At 32.2% G+C, this 23928-nt stretch overlaps 1 protein-coding gene across 6 annotated transcripts in view; it reads right to left on the minus strand.

Moving 5' to 3' along the window:
• The window catches only part of LOC135122482 (maternal protein pumilio-like), an 80237-nt gene that overhangs the window by 34315 nt on the left and 21994 nt on the right, over window positions 1-23928 (minus strand). For all 6 annotated transcript variants that reach the window (XM_064046682.1, XM_064046681.1, XM_064046680.1 and 3 more), the window contains 3 exons: window positions 18796-18910; window positions 5551-5845; window positions 1446-1767 (listed from right to left, as the gene is read on the minus strand). In XM_064046682.1, coding sequence (XP_063902752.1) covers window positions 1446-1767; window positions 5551-5845; window positions 18796-18910 — 732 coding nt within the window. The remainder of the gene's footprint in view (window positions 1-1445; window positions 1768-5550; window positions 5846-18795; window positions 18911-23928) is intronic.

Raw genomic sequence — 23928 nt, forward strand, 5'->3', positions numbered from 1 at the left:
GCGTATCTGTTCACTTAAATAAATCTGGTATCTTTACAGTGTCTTATATAATATGACAGCATGAACAGCCCAAAGGTTTATTCACGTAAACCAGCTTATGCGTACCTCCAAGTACGTGTATTTATGTGAAAGTTAAATTCTTGACAATGTTACGGATTAAATCACACGCTTAAAGACATAACAAGGAATTAATCGGAATTAATTTTTTATGGTTTTGTGGAAAATTAAGCTGAGCAAACAGACGAGAAAGAGAAGACTGACTGCAAAAACTTCAAAAGATAAAAAACGGCATTCTAACGCAACGCACACCGTACTGAGACGTGACGTGTTCATAATACTTATTTAAATAATTTTCTTCAGTTTTTCATATTTTCATCCTATTCTTGTCATAATAATTTTTTTTCGCGACGAAAGGCAACTGAGAAGATAAAAAATAAATAGTTTAAAACATACAATGTTAGTGATGAAAAAAAAAAGCCTTAAATATTTACAAAACGGTGATGATTGATGTTCACATAAAATATACATTCGTCATTTCGATATTTTTTAACTAAATGCCTTGAAAATCGCAGTTCAGAAGTGAGAAAAGGGCTCATAATCGTTTCCAATCAGTTTACCTTGTGTTGCTTTTTGGTGGCAATTATAGTATACTTATTTATTCGTTCTCCCTAATTTTACCCAGTGTGTTTTTTTTTACTAGTGTGATCACTTTTGCATACTTATAATTGTTATTATTAAATTTTGCGTTTTCTTGGAAAATGACTTTTTATGAAAACAAATATGCATTACAATTCAACCGTGAAATATAAAATAATTAGACAAAAAAGAACACTAATTCCTTCTGCCAAACAATACGAAATCCTTATTTTTTGCTTAGTATCATATTTTAACAAAATCTACTTTAAGAGATTTTTTTTATCAGCACATTCACATCACTTACAACATTAATTCTAGAGTTGTTAGTGGTGCACAACTAAGCATATATCATTGCACAATTTTACACACTATGAAATATTTTAATATAGTTTCCAGATATAAATTTGCGTGTATTTTCGCAAACTACCACAAAAAAGAAAAATGTATTGCAGATGAATATTACTGCCGATGCCGTAGCAACGAATGTGAACGTTGTTATTACCTGAAAATGAAAGTAAGTTGTTGGTTCATTTGTTTTTTGTACTTTAAATGATTTTATGTATAATCTATCATCTATAATAAAGAGAACCAAGTTAGATTCGCTCACGGATCAACGACAGACACTAGTCAATTTATGCTTACGCTAGAGAAACGTTTCCTTTGAGATTCAGATGTATTAAAACAGTAATAATAATAAACTCTGCATTAATGGTCTATTCGGTTGTTAGTTCCACATCCCCGTTTTGCTATAAAATTTATTAACGCAAACACATTGTTGCTTGTGAGCTTAGATACAAGACGAAACCTACCTGTACATCGAAATTATGTTGTTGTTGCTGTAGAACGGCGCTGTCGACTTGATGTTGCTGTGGAGGAGGCGGTGGGTATTGGTGAGGTTGTTGGTCGTACGGAGCAGGTGGAGGTTGTTCAAAATGATCAAATTGTTGATTAACAGATTCGGTTAATGTTACACCCAGATGAGGTGCCAAATGAGGTGGTAAATGATGATGTTGCAAATGTGGCGGTAATTGTTCCTGTGGTTTCATAACAACAACTGTGGGATCTAGCGATATCCCATTTTTCGTAAGTTCTTCTTCCGCTGGTGATGGTTGTCGGCTGCCGGGAGTTCGACTGAAAAAAATAGAACTTAATTTATACTTGCTGAATTATCTTATAGTTAAAGGAAATGGAAAAAACGTAGTCAAATTTTATTAATAACTTCCTAAGCTAATTTGATGGTTCCTTGAACTTAAACTGAAGATTTTTTAAAAAGAAATGTCACATATTTCTCTGGAAAGTAATTTGAAATTCATTCAAACCTCACGGTAACCATTCAATTTTGAAATAAAACATTCCTTCAGTCTGTATTTACTGGATCAAAATTACATTGTTAAATAATGGTCTGTGCAAGTAGTTAACACGGTCCAATTCCGGTTGGTAAATTAGAAGTATCTGTTCTGGATGTTATGTCAGTTCGTTTAGTGAGTCATTTACATAGTCTCAATGTCAGAAGTTACAAAAAAGAAACCTTAGTTCCACCAACCGAAATTTAAAATGCATTACACTCGTTTTTGGAAGTTACTTACGTATAAGATAATTTTCATATTTTAAAAACAACAATTTGTAAAAAATATAATTTTGGGGACGAATTGCAATTTCACTGCAAGTTTCCAATAACAACTACCCCCGCCCCCAACACAAAAAAATAGTTGTGAAAATTTAGATTTACCTTTTTGTTATTTCATTTACAAAAGCTACAATTACAAATTTACGTAATTACGTACATTACCCGCACGTAATAAGTTGCCTACATATATCAACTGCTAACAGTTTAACGTTACACGTCATCGAGAAGCTTTCAAAGTACACCGGCGCATACTTTATTGCTTTCCGAGAAACGTTATTAATTACAACGACCAAAAATAGTTCCTTTTGATTTGGCAAAATAACTATGAACATTAACTAAAACTGCCAGATTGTTAATAACAGTATTTTTCTTCGTGCGATTTTCAGGCGCCACTGAACACAAATCCGCAGCTCATCTTTTTTTAACACAGTGGTAAACTTTTTAAGCAAAAAACTTATTTGTATCTAAAGGATAACTGCATGTCTGAAAAATGGTGGTTCCTTATTATATATTTTGAAACCTTTGCTACTCAATGCAACCTGCAATTTATAAAAAAGTATGTCACAAATTTTATGCAGGCATGAAGTAACGTAAGGCGTACCGTTACTTTTTCACATTTAACGTTTAAAAAAATCCCATTAAAAATGTACTTTTACCAAGAAAATTACAAGAACTATATGTCATTTACTTTCACAATCTGAAATTTATGAAACTTTTAATTCATAGCAGAACGTAAACTTCGAACTAACCTTGTATGTCTGGTCAGAATGTTAAAGGCTAAATAAAATTCGACTAATACTAACTATACACTGAAAAGTTCCTGTACAACTGTCATGGTTAAATTAATGAATCCGTGATTTATGAAAGAAAAATCTAACACGGCGTTACTACTTCTGTAGGTATACACTTCGGCAAAATTCTTATTTAAATTTCACGTTACTACCAACGTTACGTAATTTTTGCAGTGTGCCTAATATTAAACCGATCATTCAAATTCATTCGAAATTAAATAATTTACTACTTTCCTTTCTCCATTCTATAAAGTCGAAAGTTTAAAAGACATGTTCGTTCATTTACTCGTCAATGCCCTTAGCACTGTAGTCAAAATACTTGACGCAAATGTGTAGAATTAAAAAAACCAAATGTTTATTAATAATCAAAACCCACAGCATAATTACTTCCAACAGCGAGCCAAGAATAGAAATGAGAGGGCGCCACATTCCGGCCGGTGTCGAACTTGCCGCAGTTTTCCATAAAATAAACCGTAAATCACCACTAGGTGGCGCTAGCGTTCGCTGAGTGAATTGCGATCATCTGAGCAGAATCGAAGATAAGAGTGGGGAGACCATCACCTTGACAACCGACGAACAAAACATGCACGTGTCATTGACTCGACCCAAGGTAGATTTCAGACCTTGAGCCGAGGAATAACGAACTGGCGTTTGCTCAACTGAACAGATTCAAAGTTTAGCGGAAAGACGGCGAGCAGACGGTTTTGAATTAATGAGTAGGATACATAATGTTCATTGAAAGATGGATTTGGTGATGTGTCATGCGTTGAATGATCTTGAAATTTGTTGTACCAATATTGATTCTTCAGATCACGAAGGTTTAAGCAAACAAGTTTAAAGCATAGTCTTCATAGCAGACATATGCGCAAATCTCTGACGAAATAAATGACAAATTAAAACAATACTTACACCGTTGTCAGCGCTCGTTACCTCACACATTTTAAAAATTCAAGAAGATATGCAGTTCTTATTCTTATTTGCAACAATTTATTTATTTAAGAGTTGAATAAATCAAGATGAAACAAATTTAAAATCTAGGTGGAAATGTTAAACGAACTGATCAGCCGATGTTAACGTTCTTGCACAGTGAAACAATTTTAATATTCAACGACTCATTCATGGTATCAAATACGAATTTTGAGGTAGTTTGAAAATACACTGCCGGAGCAGTTCAATATTGCCTTCACGCCTCTTTTTGTTTTATAATTGCTATAGATGATCATTGTGTTGGATTATCTCTGTAATCTCTTAAGAAATCCTGAAATTTTTATATCTTTCTTTTTTAAAAATTTTGATCACACACAAACTATACAATTTTTTTAAGGTGCACATTGTTGTAAAATCAGTTTTTTTTTTAATACTCGAAAACAAATATAACTAAAAATTCAAATTCTCCCGAAGACTGTACTAGTCCAGAAAGATTCAAATGACAGGTTTGTTTCTATAAACATGTGGGCGTCTACGCAAGAAAATTCTACATACAATTTCTACGAAGCTAAATATAAACGTCCAGAAAAACAAAACAAATCCATGTCGCTAAAATATGGAACAGCCGAGAAGAACGCTATCACTGAACTGCGGACTAAACAAATACAGAAAGTAACAGAAACGCATCTCTAACAAAATAGCACGATATGCAAGTTGTGAAAGAAAACACATAATCCGATCTAAAAGTAATCTAAATCCCCTTTAAAAAAAGTAGATCACACACGACTGCATTTCTGCTAATAATAATTTATTTTTTTCCGTTAAGGAATTAACACGAACTGTGAGTCCTCGCCATATTTTAAGAATTTGCTTACAAATAGAGTGGAAGTATTTTGAGAAGAACACACTAATAAAACGCCGCAGTAGACTAGAGTCCATTTGCAAATTTAGGGTAGTACAGTACACCAAAAAGAACAGTTGTTTACGCATTTGACTCCTCCAATACCCTTCTCAACGAGTAATAGCTTATTAAATGCCTATTTAGGACACCATCCCAAACTTAAGGAGCGTCTCTTTGTTGTATTTGGCCGACATGCTTCTAACAAGCCGGCGTATCTTTAGCGGTATTAATTTAAAATGCTCCTTGTTTGCATACGAAGGGCTTGGAAAAGTCAGAATCATCAAACCACTATTTTAGTTGGAGCACTATACCGTCAGCGATGTACGCCATTCTGCGTCGTATTTCCTTCATGGCTTAACCCAATAATGTGTCGTTTCGTCTTTTCATAGTTTATCAGTGTTTTTTTTGTTTTGCTCATATTTTTAGAACGCTTCTAGTTCAGAACGCGAATGATGCGTTAATGGTCACAGCCTAACTAGCTCAACATGTTCTTCTCATATATTCCACTCTACAAGTCGATCGTGTATTTAGTAGCTCCAACACAGTATTAATACACATTAAAAGGCCATCGTTTATTTGACTCCCACATTTTCTGCGTTAATGAATTTAGAGGTTATGAAAAATTTGCGCACAAAATTGGATGTGACAAATTTTAATTTCACACTCACTTGAAACCCTTCTCATCCTCAGAGACTTGGCCATTTTGAACAGGTTGTCCATTGACTTCTTCTTTTGGGCTTTGTGGTTTATCTTTGTCTTTATCATCAACCAAGTGCAAGGCACGCATTCGAGGTTCCAAACCAATGTTGTCCTTGTTGGTTGGTGAACCACCCAATACATATTCCACCATTTTGACGCCGAGACCGCCGTTGTCTGACCCCCGTGGCGAGAGTATGCTGCCAGTGTCGCCTCCAACGAAGCCTCCTCGTCGACCCATAGCAAGGGAAGCGGAGACTGCATGTTCTGAAAAAAAAAAAAATCAAATTACATGGTTACCAAAAAAACTGTTGACCAAAAAAATGACAAAAAAGAACAGAAGCATAAATTTACTTTAAGGTAATATTAACTGTTGGCAATAAATGTAGTGAAAAGTTTGTAAAACTTACTTTCATTTACAAAAACCAAATATTTCGTGTTAAATCTTGTTCAGTTTTAGGAAAAATAGCATGAGAACATTATATAAGCTGCTAGTGATAGGCTTTACGATCCTATGCAAATGTACTGCAAAAGTGTATGTGACACATTTGCTGTTCACCTAAGATTTACTAACAAGTGGTGTTCTATATTTGTACGAAATTTTATTTGTCTAGGGTTAACTGTTTGGCTGTGGCAGTGAGCCAAAGTGGTTGTTTCCGTTCCACATCTAATGTTATCAGAATTACAATTAACAGACTAATAAATTTTTGTCCATTGGAGAAAACAGGTAACAGAAGTTTTTATATCAATAAGTAGGAGATGTCTGGGGAGAATTCTGTACGTTACAGTGTGACTAACAATAAATCTTTGGAATTCCCGCCCTAATTAAAATGTGTTATAACTTTTATTTACAATACACTTTTTAAAGTTAACCCAATTTCCTGTCAAATATAGTATATCCACTCGTTGTCGTCGAGATAAGTATTTTAAGGTATTAATTGAAAAAGCATGTTCCTTTTGCACGTATCTCCTAACAACACTCAAGTTTAACATTTAAAGACCCATATAGATAAATGAAAACTCGCATCAGGACAGTGAGGTCCAGTATGCTGCAAATATTAACTAAAATTTGCATTCTATAAAATTGGTCTAAAGTTATGGAGATAGAACTTTCCTCTTCTCTAAAATACATTATGTCAGTTAAAGCGTATTTTTAAATAGCAATTTATTACATAATTTTATATGTATAATGCAAGAATATCAACGTTGTCTTAAGACGTTTAGAGTATTACATTTGGTTTCTGAAATGACAAAAAATAATATAAATACGAGAATCTAACAAGGACGTTCACATGAAAAACGAACGTCTACCACCGAGCCAATTAGCGTACATTGTAACAATGTTGTCATTAGTGTATTTAGTTCAAAAACGAAATAATAAAACCATAACAAGAAAAATGCTCAAGTTAGAACTTCCCTCGCTCCTGAAACGTGGTTAATTTTGCATAAGTAGTTCGTACATTTTAGTGAAGATTTACTTATTAATAATTTATACCATAACAAAAAAATAAAATATTAATTATTGTAATACCAAAATTTAAAAGTTGTTTATGTAGGTTCTAATATATTAAATATATGTAAATTGTGAAATTTCATGCTACCAATTTCATTTATTTATTATTATTTTTTACTATAACCGGTACGCGTAGGTTAAAAATATTGATACATTATTAACTACAGATAAAGGAGCATAACAATAAAAATTTCAAGCGAGATTTACTTACCAAAACTTTTAAGTCACCATCAAACTATTTATGGAAGTGAACGGTCAAATTTTGATTATGGCGTGTATCGCCTTCAAGTACATTGAAAACTTCACAGTTATCAGTATAGTAGTTTCGGAGATTATCAGTCTGTTAAAATCATGAACAGACACACAACCTGTTTGCGAGAAATTACACAATTATACTAATTGTGCAAAGGCTAGAAAACGTGAAATTAGACACTCGTCAAAATTACCCTATTAAGTAAAACGCAAACAAATGTATTCCATTTTTTTTTCCTACATCACCAGTACGCAAGACTTTAAATCTTGACCATAAAGCCAAAAACCAAATTAAAATATCACGCTTTTAGGTAGAAATTAACGCTATAAAGACTTTAGTGACTAGGAAAAGAAACAAACTACTTTGGATTAAAATCACAGGTGGATAATTAACTCTCAACAAATAAAATTCTGCACAAGGACAGAACACCACTTGCCCTATGATACCACATTGTGCCACTTCTACAGTTTACTTGCTTAGGATCACAGTTGGGTTCGTGTCAGTATTTAGTTTGATTTCTACGTATTACGACTACTTTAGGCAACGGGAAGTCCACAAAATAAAACTTTAGTGATATCGTAAAATCAAAGCAATACTTCCGGTTTCCCAGTACTAGAAGATAGCTGTGTTTTTTGTTGTTATTATTATTAGGTTAGTGCTTCATTATAGTAACACGAAATTTCAGCATCGCAATTTTTTGGCAAGTTATATTAGATTTGATGTCGATTACTCTCAAACTTCAGCAGTTACAGTGTAATCTCACATACTCCAACTAAAGGAAGAATCGATTTTTCCTTGCCACTTTACAGCAAAATTTATTGATAAAACAATCTTTACCATAGAACAAATTTCGAACTATTGATCGTAAGATTACGAAATTTCCAAACATGCTTGAAAATCTTAATATGCAGAAAATTTCGTTTTATTTTATTTTGGGAAATAAGAAACTTTTTCAAAAATAAAATATCAGTAAAAAGGGCACACTCGTTCAACAAACACAAATGGTCTTCGTTTCCAGCAAAAACCGAAAGTGTTACTGCGGATGTTAGTATTTTCCTAAGCAGATCTTTTTTATTGATTCTTAATAGTGTAATTTGTTGCCCGTGCAAGTATGTAGTTATTTAATCTATTGGTTGAAATGAAGCACCTAGTAAAAATTTGCAAGATGTAACATAACAAATTGGTCCATAAATTAGTTCTAGATCTCTATTCACAATTTGATTTACAATCATCTTTGTAACTAAGAATATATAAAAGCAACTGAATACAAAACTCCACTTCTGAAGAATTAACTGCCACAGCCATGCATGTTTGATACCACAACATTAATTTTGTTTCAGTTCACTTTCAGTTCTTCTGCCCAAAATACAAAATTAACCGATAAAAAGTGACAAGAAAGAAAATAAATCCCCGAGTATGTGTATCTTCCCAACGAAAAACTTCAACTTCTTGGAAAAGAAATCTTAATGTTAAGTCAGAAATCACGATCTTAAATAATTGCAACTCTAGCGATCTCAGAATGGCTTAATAAGCCACAGGTGTAAGAGCACATTTTTGTCATAAAATTTAAACAGGATTTACCTAGCAAAATGTTGAGATGATGCCATCAAACTAATAGTAGGGATGACCAAGACAAATTAGCTGTTACATAATATTCTTAATAGAAACCTACAATTTCGCAACAATCTATTCAATAATTTCGGAGATTATTTGACAAACGACAGATAGGAAAAGGGAAACGCCAAGAAACGATGGGATAAACCATTTCCCAAACGAACCCTATTGCAACACGTCTTTAGCGTATGCTCGGAAGAAAAAATGTAAGCTTTCAGGTTTACCTGCAGAAGCATAACGACGTAGGTACCTTTTGCTGAATATGTATCATTGCATACGCAATTGAGTTTATTTCAAATTATACAGAAAACTCGATTGCGTTGCTTATCTAAATAACCTTTGGAAACTTTTGGTGGTTCGTGCTGCTTTTTTTGCAAATGTGGCTAGAATAACCAGAAAAAGTTTTCGAGAAATGCAACAACTGATCATAATTTTTACTATGATAGATTTTTGAAATCCTAACGTTCAATGTCAACTCAATTGGTATTCCTGTTTTAGCATTTAGCACATAATCGACTGTTCCGACTAATTTCATTAAAAGTGACGATACCGCTAACACAATTTTGTATGGCTGACAAAATCGCTCATTTTAAGGAAGTAATTTGAAATATTTGTTTACACAATAAAATTTACCAACATTGGAACTCTTATTTAGAGACCAATAAAGATTAGATTAAGTCTTCCCAGGAAGCATCACAAACGTTAAAAAATTTGATCTAAGCACAATTCTAGCTTTATTATTCGTAATTGTGTCACTAGTACATGATGGAACAGTATATATTTTTTCTGTCAATAACAAATCACACACTGCACATCCCGTTGCGCTAGTGCATACTTACTCCTGGATATAAATCCCTAAATCAAAACAAATCAACGTCGAAAATCCATAATGTAATATGTGCAGAAGATGTAAGTTTCGATGATCTAAATTTATTATTATTTTTTTTAGAACATAGAGTGCATGCAACGGTAAAAATAAAGATGAGTTGTTAGAAATAAAGGTAACAACTGAATAAGGAATGCTGTTACGTTCTTATTTTAACACAAAAATTTATCATATACCGTGCAACAAATTCAATAAAACGACGGAAGACACGCCAGAAAAACACTCGACATAAAGTGATTTCTATATGAGCTGCACTTTTAAGAGTAAATTTGAAATCTTCTGGTTTTAACATCCAGAATTATAATGTACGTACTGAACGGTAACTCTACTCTCTTGGCAAATATTTTATAAAAGAGTATCTAATGCCACCACATAGTAAAAAAAAAATATCCAAGGTTATTCAGAAAGAACTCCCTCGACAAAGTCCCATTTCTAACACATGTTGCAAAATTTGATTCTGCATATTTATTTTTTGCAATACTCCATTTTGCTTTTGCATGTTACGTTGTATGCTTCAGTTTTAAATAACACAATATAAGATTAGTGACAGCAATATTGCGTATCCCGAATTTCGAGAAAATAGATAAATCGTTGCTGAATTAAACAATAAAATAAACTGTATAAGTAATTCTCACATTCAACACTGAACTGAAAAATTTCAAATTTGTTCCTATGATGCAACTCGTGTTAATACGTTTATACAGACTTAGGTAGTGTCACTGTGAAAAGGCTGAGCTATCTACTAGAATTTTTATGGATAATTAAAAAGGAATTTTGTTTTGATAATTTGTTCAAGTTACAGATTTAACTGTAAATGTGAGGTGCATTAAGGGAAAATCAAAAAAACTTCCAACAAGAAGCCACACTGAAAATCAAGTTAGTTTAATTTTTCCAATTCGAGGATTTTTTTTAATGTAGTCACAAGAGTGACTAATGCTGTGTACAAAACCCATTAGTGTTAAAAAACACAAATATAATAAATTAATTTTAATGAATCACCGTTACTTCACAAAAAATACATTGAATAATTTGCGTGTTTGCTGCCAAGTTCACACTTTTTTAGCATTCAGTGTAAACGGAAATAAAGCTTTTTTATGGGAAGCGAATTTAGAGGCGGAAAAGCTTCACCAGAGAGTATTCAATTTGCACTCGATGTTCAGTTTGTGATGGGCGTGCCGGGCGTCGGCAGCAGTCTCCATGGTCACGTCGGCGTCTGTTACCCTAGCAACTACCCTGGGCAATCCAAATTCAATCAGTCATCGTTGCGAACTATCGCAACGAAAAGCTTCTGTGTAAACCAGGAATCAGATTTTTTTTTAATTCTAATAAATAAATCTAGATTGCTCTCTGGAGACTTAATTATTTGAAATGCTGTAACACAGTGTAGGCTTGCAGTATATTGACTCCGTTGCGGACAATTTACATATACTACTACGTAACGAACATTACGATGTACATCATTTTTGTTATGCATTACAAACATGTTTACAATGTTAGATTTTATTAATTAATCCATTTTCACCTTTGATAAAGCACCACTAACTACGTGTCTCTTCGTTTAAAACTTCATAGACGCCAAAAAATACTTCGAAACTATTATTAATTTGTGAATGAAGAGGCTATATTCATAAGTTTCCCATTTTTTCATCAGTATTTTATATGTTATTCGCAAAATATAGTGCTAGTATTTTCACACAACGAGCGAGCTTTAAGAAGTACATATTTAATAGCACCACATTCATCAACGCGTTCTCTTAATATTTTTAGATCTTATGTTCATTGAAAATTACTTTAAATGTTTACGTGTACTTTAAAATAATAACTTAAACGGTAAAAATTTAATAGTTATTTATTAGTATTTCTTGGACTACATGCACTCAATTCAACGATTCATAAACGAACATTCGAATCACTGAATACCCTTGGTTCCGCCTAAAATCGTACTTCTGGTACGACACGTTGCCGCTGTTGCGCCTATCAACTGACTTTGGCCCTTCTTGCCATAAACCATTCCGCACGATTGTGAAGTTGTCGAGTTGCATTTAAAATTTTGTACGCAACATAGGTACTCGTTTAGCTCTAATAAGAGCCAATTTTGTTGAAAGATTTAAGCAGTCGGCGTTCGTTACTTGTTTTACTTTCTAGTTCGATCGAGTAACGGTACTCATAGAGCTGACAAATACTTTGCTAACGATAGATGTTCGGAGGCTAAAATTCCGCTTTCGTTCTATACTAGCAGGTATTAAAAGGCTATTTTCTATACGTTCCCATATGTGGCGACTTTGTCACACATGTAAACACTCAAACTACTGACCTGACCAGACCGACCACTGTGGAATTTCGGGTGTACTTTACCGCCATTGTGTAAATGATTAATTAAACGCCAACTAAAATCTGTTTGTTCATCCCCCACAAAAATTTGATGGCGTATTCTCAAAATTTTACCAAGGATCCTTACTGGGTACCGTATTTAAATGTTATAAAATAATATGCTTCTTGTATTCTAGATTTCTGAAAAAAAAAATGTAGAAGCAAATATTAAAACTTATTTTACAAAATAAAAAATCGATTGATCTGAAAATCTTGCAAATGTTTTAATTATTTAAACATGATAAATCGCTAATCTAAAGCCATTTTTGTAGTATAAAATAGTGTACAAAATAAGTCGTCTTTAAAAAACAAGTAACTCTCCAAGTAAGTCTCTAACTTTTAAATAAATATTTTTTATGGCGTGATCCACTTTCTGTGATATATGTGCTGTAATCCCTAAAAATCAATGTATTTTGCCAAAATTTAAAAGGATTGTTTTTTGACAACAATAAATAAAAAAATGCATCGCGTTGTTCACTTAACACACTTTGAAATGGAATTTTTGGAAGCATAAATGAAACAAATTTTGAATCTCACGCTAACGTCAGAACACTTAAAATTAAACGGTTGTTAAGTGTCAGAGATTATTTGTCTACTGATTTTAAACAGACAAAAGACAACAGAGGAAAAATATGAACCTCATAGTTTGTATCCTATCAATTGTGATACATGTAATGAATATAAAATTAATCAATTAATGCTCGAAAAGTTTTTGGTTTCCATAAAAAGTTTTCATTGTCCAAATGTTATAATAATACTGTGTTAAAACATAACGCAATTGTCGAATCGAAATCCTAATATGAATGGAAATTTTCTGGCCTATAATTAAGAAAAATAATTCATCTGGCAACCTGTAATATTTTGCTTTTAAACAACTATTATTTGATCATTTAAACAATAAAGTAAAATGTAACCTAAGTATTTTACAAACTAATTATCCAATCCCATTTTAATTAAAACTAATGCTACTGTCAATGTTACTTGATCTTCCAATTGAAATGACACCTTTATATAGTTAATAATTTGGTACCAGAACGGAAACATTTAATGGTTTGTCGTTGCCGGCTGCGGAAATACACTTTAAGGCTGGCGTCTGGTTCGGTTTAGCCCTATACTAAATACATTGAAAACATCGTCGCGGTTTCCGGAGTTGCATTTTAAAAATATGAGATATATCGCTTTAAAAAAATTATATTTCGAATTAACAAACTTCAGTCCAGGGGACCTCCATATTTATATTCATATCTAGTATGCAGTTTTTACAAAAAAAAATTATAAAGTTGAACAACTTTTACATCACATTTTAACCGGCACATTGATGCATTTTTTGACGAAGTGCTGAAGTTTTTTGCATTCTGACATAGGAGGTCCCCTGGGGAAAAGTGTCAGCTTTCTTTTGATACCATTTATAATATTAAAAAATTCACGACTGAGGTAAATAACTCGCGAAAAGTCAAAATCTATTGAAACGAGAAATCGGCATTAAACGCCTGTGATGCAGTAGCAGAATGCAGGTTTACTTAGATTCTGACTTGGTTGGAGATTTCAGTATTTTAAAAATGCAATTCCGGAAACTACGACGATGTTTTCAATGTATTTAGTATTGGGCGAAACCGAACCAGACGCCACCCTTAATACTTATCATTCTAGTATAATTGTTATTGTTCTATAAATGCACGTATTTTTTGTTTACGGACCACATTGTATCTGTTGTGACATACTGTAGGTTGGGAAATGAAATGTGTTTACTTTGTTAGATACGGAAAAGAGAAAAACTATATCATCGTGTGTAACAGCGTTGTATGTTGAGAAATGGTTTTATTTCATGCAAATTTTTAAAAATTAAGAGAAAATATTTTTTAATTTTTAAATTTATCCTTAGCCGAGTTCTATTAAGCATCATGAAAATCCTCAACTGCAAAAATTCAAAATAAAAGATGATCCGTAATATATTAATTTTACGGTTACTTTCGGCGCCTCGGCTGGTGAAAACACTTACCACACACACTACGAAACAGTTCAAAGTTAATTATGGCAAAAACTGTAAACAAAATTTTCCAGACATATCAAAAGCGACAAAAATCAATCTGCATTAATTAGTATCCCCTTTCATTCGCTTGTGAGTGTATTGAATGTAAATTATGGTTAGTCAATAAGCTGAGTAGTCGCTAGAACAACACGGTGACCTTTATTTTTTTAGTAAAAGCCATATGCAGAACGTATTATAGTTCACTATGTCAAAAAACTAATAATGTATAGCTAGCAATGTGACTACTGTTTTTAGATTAAATTCATATTTATGTCATATTCAATATGGAACCTTAAAAATATGGTACATCTTAAAACACTAAAAAATCTACGCGAGAAGCAGTTAACGGTAGTAAAGTTAGGCTTGGCAAACAACAAATCATACAAGCTACGTTTGCAACTTGCTACAGTTTTGTCAACCAGTATCTTTGTAAAAATTACGACCTCTGCTGAAACGTGTTCATTTTACGATGTTGGTGATTGATGGCCTATACGATTTATTATTTTCGAAGCTTGCTTGGCAAACGTACAGCTGTATCAACGACACTTAGAGTGAAGTATCAATAAATGCTGATATGACTAATATTGATCCACATTTTGTAAATAGAATTACAAATTTTGTATTTGTGACTGTGAATACTTCTGGATCTATAATACATAGTTGTTGAAATACTAGGACTTTGAAACTAAATTCTTGATACATATTTTATTGTTAACACAACTTTATCGTAACCGAAATAAAATTAACAATAATTGTTCTAAATAGAGCTAGAAGCGTTTTATGTCAGAATATAAAAGAGTCCGCCCATTTGTATTTTTATCAAAGATGTGGCAAAGTGAAATTTTAAAATGTAGTTATTACGCACTGCAAGTAATCTAATTTTGTTGGGTCCACTGACACAGTGGCAATCCTAAAAAGACAAAATATTGTTAAAAAGAACTCCTAAATAGTTGTGTTTTTATTTTAGATTTTCACAGTGAATTGACGAATGTTCTGGGACAAAAATCTGTGTTGCATTCCTTCAAGAAAATTTCGGGACGCACCGTGGAAGTGTAATAATTTGCATATACATTATTAAAATCGTATTAGCACTCAAGCAATTGGTCAAAGAACTTCCCTCGCCCCTAAAGTACAATCGAACAAACAGTTTCGAAAAATTATAAAATTTAACTTTGAAAGTTTTATTTATTTATTAATTTTTGATGACGAACTTTACGACTTCAAACGAATGTATGTGTGTTAAATTGTTAAAAGCATAGGTAAAATGCATTGTATGCATATGTTTGTAGTACATTTTTCCATACAACAAATTTAAGATTGCGTCATCAACATTTTACCAAGGACACGCGTATCAATCAATGCAATGCAATGCAATGAATAGGTGCATTGTAATCCTATTAATGACAATAGTGAATCTTCAAATTTTTGGGATAATGGAATGGGCAATAAAATAAACCGCCCCATTCATTATTTTTTGAGTAAAAATAAGCAATTCTAAAAAATATGAATGCATTGATAAGCCACAAGTATAGATTCTTAATACTGTGCATATTTTAGATTTATTGGGTAAAATTTTGAGATGACGAATCAACTTTGTTTGGGAGGAGATTAATTAATCAAGGTGGATTCATAAATCACACATGCAGGTACATCTCATTTAATAAAACATTTTTATTAAATAACATTTATTCGCTAAAATTATAAAATGACGTCATCAATTTTTAAGAGCGCCGTAAATGGATAAATCTGGATTAATGATTTACCATGCATCCGGTAACTTTAAAACGTTTGCAAAATTTTACAGTATTCGGTTTTGCAATTTCAGAATGAAATTGTAAAATGTTGTTATGAAGTTTTAATTTCTTTTCCAAAAATCTGGATGCCAAAGGTAAAAACTGAACACGGATTCATAAACTACAGGTGAAGAAGTAGGTTATTTTAAAAAATTTAAATATTATTTGCTATTGTAAAATTTGGAGATGACGTCATATCATTGTTAGTGAGGATGATCTGACAAATTTTGGTCATCTGCACGATATTCCTAATATATGTATCAAATCTGACAACAATCGGTATGGTAGTTTCAATGATTATTTGTGTAATAAAAATCGATAAAGATGGGAGCAGGCGACAGATAGAGAGACGCAAACGAGAGCCCTATTTTTTCGTACTCTAGGAGTCATGAGAAAAAATGAAATTAGCCAGTCGCCCGGTGGACTTGATTACATTACTTCCTTAGCTTACGCTCGGAAAGTAAAGTGTTCTAAACCATTATTAGAACCCTATTTTCTTTAAATTCAATGAAAAAGGAAATACGCTTTCGAAGTAATTGTGTATTTTCAATTATGAACTTTTTAAATGAAACTGTCGTAGCGACAGACCGATATCCAACAATTTCAGAATCTAAAGAAGGTTTAAAGTTCGATTTAAAAAAATACGCTGCTTTTATAATTTACAAGGTTGTGAATTAATGTTATTCTTTACTTACGCGCATGTAACGATTGTATTTATTGTACTGGAAAAAAAAACGTCATCATGTTTCAAGCTTTTAAAACTTACATTGGTTAAAATGAGCTTCCGATCAGTTATATTTACTTTTATTTCAGGAAAAAAGTAGTTATTAATTAGTTAGTTAATGAATTCACTCTACTGATGACCTTTATTGAAATTTGGTAGGTGCCAGTAAAATTGTTTTTATAATGGCAGAATTTATTAAATAAATGTCTGCTAAAAATATGTCCTGAGATACAATATTGTTTGGGTAACGTTTTTAATTTTAAGGGTGGCGTCTGGTTCGGTTTCGCCCAATACTAAATACATTGAAAACATCGTCGTAGTTTCCGGAATTGCATTTTTAAAATACTGAAATCTCCATCCAAGTCAGAATCTAACGAAACCTGCATTCTGCTACCGCATCACAGCTCGTTTAATGCCGATTTCTCGTTTCAATAGATTTTGACTTTTCGCGAGTTATTTACTTCAGTCATGGATTTTTTAATATTATAAATGGTATCAAAAGAAAGCTGACACTTTTCCCCAGGGGACCTCCTATCTCAGAATGCAAAAAACTTCAGCACTTCGTCAAAAAATGCATCAATGTGCCGGTTAAAATGTGATGTAAAAGTTGTTCAACTTTATCTTTTTTTTTTGTAAAAACTGCATACTAGATATGAATATAAATATGGAGGTCCCCTGCACTGAAGTTTGTTAATTCGAAATATAATTTTTTTAAAGCGATATATCTCATATTTTTAAAATGCAACTCCGGAAACCGCGACGATGTTTTCAATGTATTTAGTATAGGGCTAAACCGAACCACACGCCAGCCTTAAGAATTATTCATAGCCGATGTGTTAAAGGAATTAGTGAATGAAGCACTTATTTTATGAATTAAATTTACAATGACTTCTTATCTAATCTTCCCAACATTCTGGACCCACAGTAGAATTAATCCCGTCATTACAAAAAATTATTATATAAAAGTTTATTTAAAAATATCCTTGAAAGTAAGGCCTCACTGTTATTTTAGTAATGCTCTTCTAGTTTTTATAACTGCTTATAGAAGATATCCAAAAATAAAAGTTGTCTGAACCAACCATATGGTAGTAATGCATTATTAAATAAATCTTTATTTAAGAACATGTTCCAACGTACGGAATAAGACTTGCTTCAGGGGCTAAGGAAATTATGTGTCACTAACTACATATCAATTTTTTGGTTTTATGTTATTAATGAAGCACAAAATTGTAGAATGATACTACTCGTAGACATAAAGCTTTAATTAGAGCATGACTGTACACGTTTATGAAGACGGTAGTAACTGGCACTTACTACATTCGTAGGAAATAGTTCGCGACCTTTTACAATTAGTTACACAATCATCGTCTACTGTAATTGTAAAATAAGAATTACCTAAGCTTGGTTTATTAATTTTTAACTTTTTTAACTCTACGACGAAAAATGTAAATAATAAATTATGATAGCTACGACTGTAAATTTAAGATGAGTACTGTTACTTCCACTTTAATTTTTCATTGTACTCTCTCCGTGTATTCCATGTTTTTCTGAGAACAAATGATTTTTAATCTACTAAAAAAAATTCACACCAGTTTTAACCAAAACTTGGATTGCGTATGCTATGTGTCAGTTTTCATAATTCTCTACTCGTATTCACTGATGCTGATGAAACCTAAGATAAAAGAAAATCCTTTGTGGGAGAGTATGTACGCTTCAATGACTACAGCTTTTAATTATTACCTCAAAAATTCAAACAGTGGTCCATAGCTTTTCATTCTAAACATAACTTCAGGCTGCTACTGTCAGTTACATTAAGAGGCTTGGAAATCATGCAAAGTGGCTGACGAAAAAGACCAGTTTTTTACTACACGTACTTACAAACAGATAAGAAGTGTAAAACCGGCTTACAAACATCGAACTGACATTGAATTAAAGATTTTTAAAAGTCAAAATCAACTGAAAATTTCCGCACTCCTCGATATAAAATAAATGCAAAATAATAACCTTTTACACAAGTAATTGGCACTTTTCTTACCTGGTGCTGCCCACGTTGAATCTCTCCATACTTGTTCGTGATTTAGGTGATTTAATGCTAATGATTTTGCGTCTTTTGCTTCGAGACCCCATAACTTTTTTGCTGCAGGAGCAATCTAAAACAAATACGTAAAATTAATAGTATTCCAGTACTTACAACTTTAGGTACAAAACGTAGTAAAAATTAACAAAAGCAAGCAATGTTGTCAAAAGTAAACCCCGTTGGAAATGTTGCGAGTAAATTAAAACTAATGTTGCAATGAGCAACTCATTCTATAATGCAATTATTTTGTTAATATTTTTGGGGAAATAGTTATTAAGAACTATTACCCCACCTTTTCATATGAATTAGACTTGAAGAGGACAAGTCTAAAACTTTCTTAGGTCCGTGACTGTCGAATGGAAATCATACTTTTAGTAAAATGCACACGCTAATAGTAAAGTTTCTGGTCACCCTTGGCAAAAATTAATCTGACAAAAGTATAATTTAAGCTTCAAGACACTTTGACCAAGACCAATGTATAAACTCCATACTACTGTTTATTTGAACATCAGGTATTATTTGTGTATCTCAGCTAGAAACTGAATTATGGATGGACATTTCAGGTACATAATAACAAGTTAATAATAAACTGTTCGTCTACATAATTAAAGTTTGCTGGAATTTTAAAACTACGAGTTATCTTTTGGACAAATAAAAATCTATATTTTTCAAAATAGGCATTTTCTTATTTGTCTTTTAGCCTGTGTTAACATTAAAAATCAGCAAAAAAGAGACGAAAAAGCAACACAAATTTTCACGTTCATAATTCACATTTTCCTGAGAACTAGAATTGATCACTAAAAATGTACTACAAACACGTCCATTTGAACTGGAAATAAAAGTTATTATTAATTATCTAAATTTGTGTAATTAAAAACTGTGATAAAGGTAAACATGTGAATTTTTTTAAAAACTAGACTAACTCCGCTTTAAGCGTTGATAATTTTATCAAAAATTATTCGGTACCTACTACTAATACTAAATAAGTTCATTGCGATTTTATTTATGATCTTGAAAGTGAAAACACTTTGTTTAGTAAAGGAATGTCTAAAAACTTACATAAACTTGAAAATTAATGTGTAGTATGCATAAACTATGCGACATTGACATCCATATGTAATCTGGCTTACATAATGTGCTTTATTATTATTAGTTTAATCATATTTACTTGACTTCCAATGTCAATTTTAATTATATTATATTTACGATGCTTACGCATCACAAAACTAAGCATAGATCGTCCGTCACTACGAGATTTTTTTCATCTGTAATAAACCATGTCTAAAAATCAAACCAACTGTATAACAATATAAAGCAAAAACGAAAATTTAAGGGAACCAGAATACAAGTTAATAATTCATTCAATGAAAGCAAAAAAAAGATATAATCATATAGGACTAGTAAACAACCGAAATTTATTTGACAGTGTTCAAATTACAAAAAACAAAAATTGGTCGGAAGTTATTTCAACAGAACTTCCCTCGCCCCTAAAGTACAATTAAACATATGCAGCATCTTCGAAAAATTATAAAATCTGATTTTGCGAATTATAAAAATTGACAAAAATTGGTCCGGTATTTTCGGAGATTATTTGTCTAACAAAAATTGACGCAGACGGCGCGACGGACAGAGACGGACGGACGAACGGAAACGAGAGATCCATTTTTTCTGACTCTAGAGGTCATGACTCATCAACAAAATATGAAAGCAGCTTACGCTCAGAAAGTAAAAAAAGAAGGGAACAACCCAACAAGCCGCATTTTATCGACTTATTTTCAGGTTATTAGACTAGGGCCCGGTTTACAGAAGCTCAATTAAATATTTAATTGCGATTAAACTTTCAAAACGGCGTAAAAGTACCACGTGACCGACGCTCAGATGACGATATACGCTTCAATAAATGCGTGATTAACTTAAGCTCAGTTAAAATATTGCATAAACTAGTGGCCCTAACCGACTTACTTTGTATATTTCAATAATCATGAAAATCAATGGATGAAATCTCCGTTATCTGCAATAAAAAACGTCCATTCTGGCAACTGATACTGGCCGAAATACGCGACCCCTAATTCACAAGGGGGATAAATTTACAATTTATATAGCGCAACAGATCCGTCATTTTAAGAACGTTAACGGAATAATAAAGCTTTATCGTTTTTTACAAGAAAATTATTCTAGTGAATAATTCTAAAAACTTGAACAAAAACTCCTTCCAGAGGCGCAACAAATCTTTGCAAATTTAGGGTTGTTTATTCCGGCCGGTAAGTATTGCCAGAATGAGACTATTCCTTATTCTATAGGTAATTCTTTTGATGCTGTAAAACGGTATGTTTCTCGTTCGGTCTTCTTCCGCCCTTAAAATAGTAAGAAGTGTGGGCTTTCCTTATCTGCGTCAAAATTGCGTGTAGGACAAAGACAGGAACATTAGATGTCTTAATTGGTACAGTTTTACAACACTTTCTCCACTGATTTTCGTGACTACTAAACTACACAAAGTAAATTTGTTATATACAAATATTCATTACTCACATTTTATTGTCGCCTGTGCAATAAGCCTATTCTGTTTTTATTAGTACTAGTACTAAATAAATACTAGTATGACTAAGGAAGATCATCATTTTTTTATTGTATATAAATTTAAATAATTAGTTCCATAACTGCGGAACAAAGTTAGCAATCGTTAGTGTGGTTAGTTAGTGAACATAAACAGGAAAAACAAAAAATACAAATAATCCATATATTAAACAAAAATAATGTATAACACCTAATACCGTGCTACTAACAAGATTGCTCTTTGGATATTGATCTAGCTTTTTTCTTTTTTCATTCCCGATAACTTGCTTGTCCAACAGCAACTCAAGTATATTTTTTGTTTACCGCATCTTACTATAACATATCACAAAAATACTAGAGCAGGTCAACTCGTTTTTTCGTTTTGCTATTTCTGGCAGTGTTCCATTCGTTTACAAACTTTTTATTATTATTTATTACCATTACATATTTAAGTGGTATTTAAACACTTTCAAATCAAAATACATTCACTGTTAATATTTTGAAATATATTCTTGAAAGGTAGAAAATATTACGGAAGTCAGAAATAGTTAAAGTATCTGAATAATGTCATCTTTGTCAGATTCTTTTTAATAACTAAATAATTTCCTGATATTAAAAAAAAACCTGTTTGGTTTTTGCGCTAATAAATTTTTCTAAAACCATTTTTCCATTACGTAAAATTAAAGCATTTGAAAAGCTATAAAGTAAAAATAAGATAAAGATTTGTAAATGCTAAAAAAATACAACAAAACAATATCGTAATTAAGTAAGTCACATTTCCGATCAGCAATAATAATTCTGGTTAGCGTATAATACAGTCTATAACTTGACTTCCGCCAAATCTATAACATAATCAGTAAGTTTGGAGGATTTTATTACACTTGAACATATTGTAACTTTAAATTTAATGTGCGTATGTCACACGCAATACACACGGAAGAATACAATTTAGCTCATATTTTTTACAAACACTTGATCCAAATAACAACATTTATACAAGTGCTCGACTATGTAGTAATATAACGAAGAGTACATCAATTAATTTTACGAAAGCTTGCCGTAATTTACGTGAAACGCAATCTGGGAAACACTGCTTATATTATGAGTAACAATACTCAAGTTATTTAAGTAACCCCAAAGCAGCAATCCTATTGGATATGACTGAAGTTCACATCCACCTGCCAACTATAGCAAGAAAATACCAGTTTAGAATTCTCTAGTATAGGAGCCATTTTTAACTGAAAATGACACATCGAATGTACGAGTATTTTGCATTTGCAATTTTTCTCCTTCAATTTAAAATTAATCTCATCTTTGCTTCAAAATGAAAATCTCACATAAATTTCAGGATCAGTATTGGGATCGTTCCGCGGATGGAGCGCCATTTAAAACTAGTAATATGTTCACGCTATAATTCAAAATCTAAATGAGGCACGAAGATAATAATCAAAAGCAGAAAAAACACTACAAAATTTATTGATTCCGAAAAAAAAAAACACGAAACGAACAATGTCATGTTAAAATGAAGCAAATAATAAAATGCTCTTTATTCAGATTAACTTTCTAATTTTAATCAAAATTTTGAAACACCAACAATAGAATATTCGAAATCTATATTTTGAAAATGTTACACTTCGACCAATAGTATGAGATTGCAGTAATTTTATAACACCCTTTCATAAATCTAGCAGTAGGTAACTGATAACTTCAAGTTTTGTTTTTTGATTTTTTTTTTATTTTATTAACGTTAACCGTACGCACGTTTACAAAAACGTCACCATAGTGACTCATGTAAATAGCTTATTGTAGGAAATGAAGCCATTAATTTACTGTTTAAGATATTTTTTGCATTCTGTTGTTGCTTTTACGCAAAAAGATCTTACGTTTACGTTACGTTCATGTCACTCTGATTTAAGGCAAATTGTCAAAATGAAAACATGTAGTCCTTACAAATAGGAGTAACAGACCTAGCTTTTAAAGCCACCACAGAACTACCATAAAAGTATAAACTTTTGTCAAATAATGTTTATTATCCTTCTGTTTATGAATAAACACTTACACAGCAGCGGGATGAAGATGAATCTAGCGAAGAGCCATTGAAAATCTAACCAGACCAGGTAGAAAAGACCGGGGAATTATTTTATTATTATTAATTAATTATTATAATGTTTTGTGTTTGTGTATAGTAGTCCCAGAGTGACTTCCTTTGTATGGTCTGCAAACTCTACCGCAAGCCCGATTCGCTTTAATTCGCTGAGAACTTAACCCTTCCACAATAGGATACAGTCGTAGTCACTCTGGGACTACTATACAACTATCAATTTAAACTATTTGTTTCTTATAAACACAATTAAGATTGACCAATATTCATTCTTTTTTTTTTTAATAAGAACATATATATCAAATGAAGCAGAGTTCAGTAATGGTCAAATGTAGTTGGCCCAGAGTAAGTTTGTTTTTAGCACTGCATACAATTGTGGAGGAGTTAATTCCTTCACAATAGCCCAATTTTTGTCCACACCCATATCTTCAGCGAAT

The sequence above is a fragment of the Zophobas morio genome, unplaced genomic scaffold (genome assembly GCF_036711695.1).
Source record: "Zophobas morio isolate AGI-343-1 ecotype UQ-CSIRO unplaced genomic scaffold, CSIRO_AGI_Zmor_V1 ptg000005l, whole genome shotgun sequence".
NCBI lineage: Eukaryota > Metazoa > Arthropoda > Insecta > Coleoptera > Tenebrionidae > Zophobas > Zophobas morio.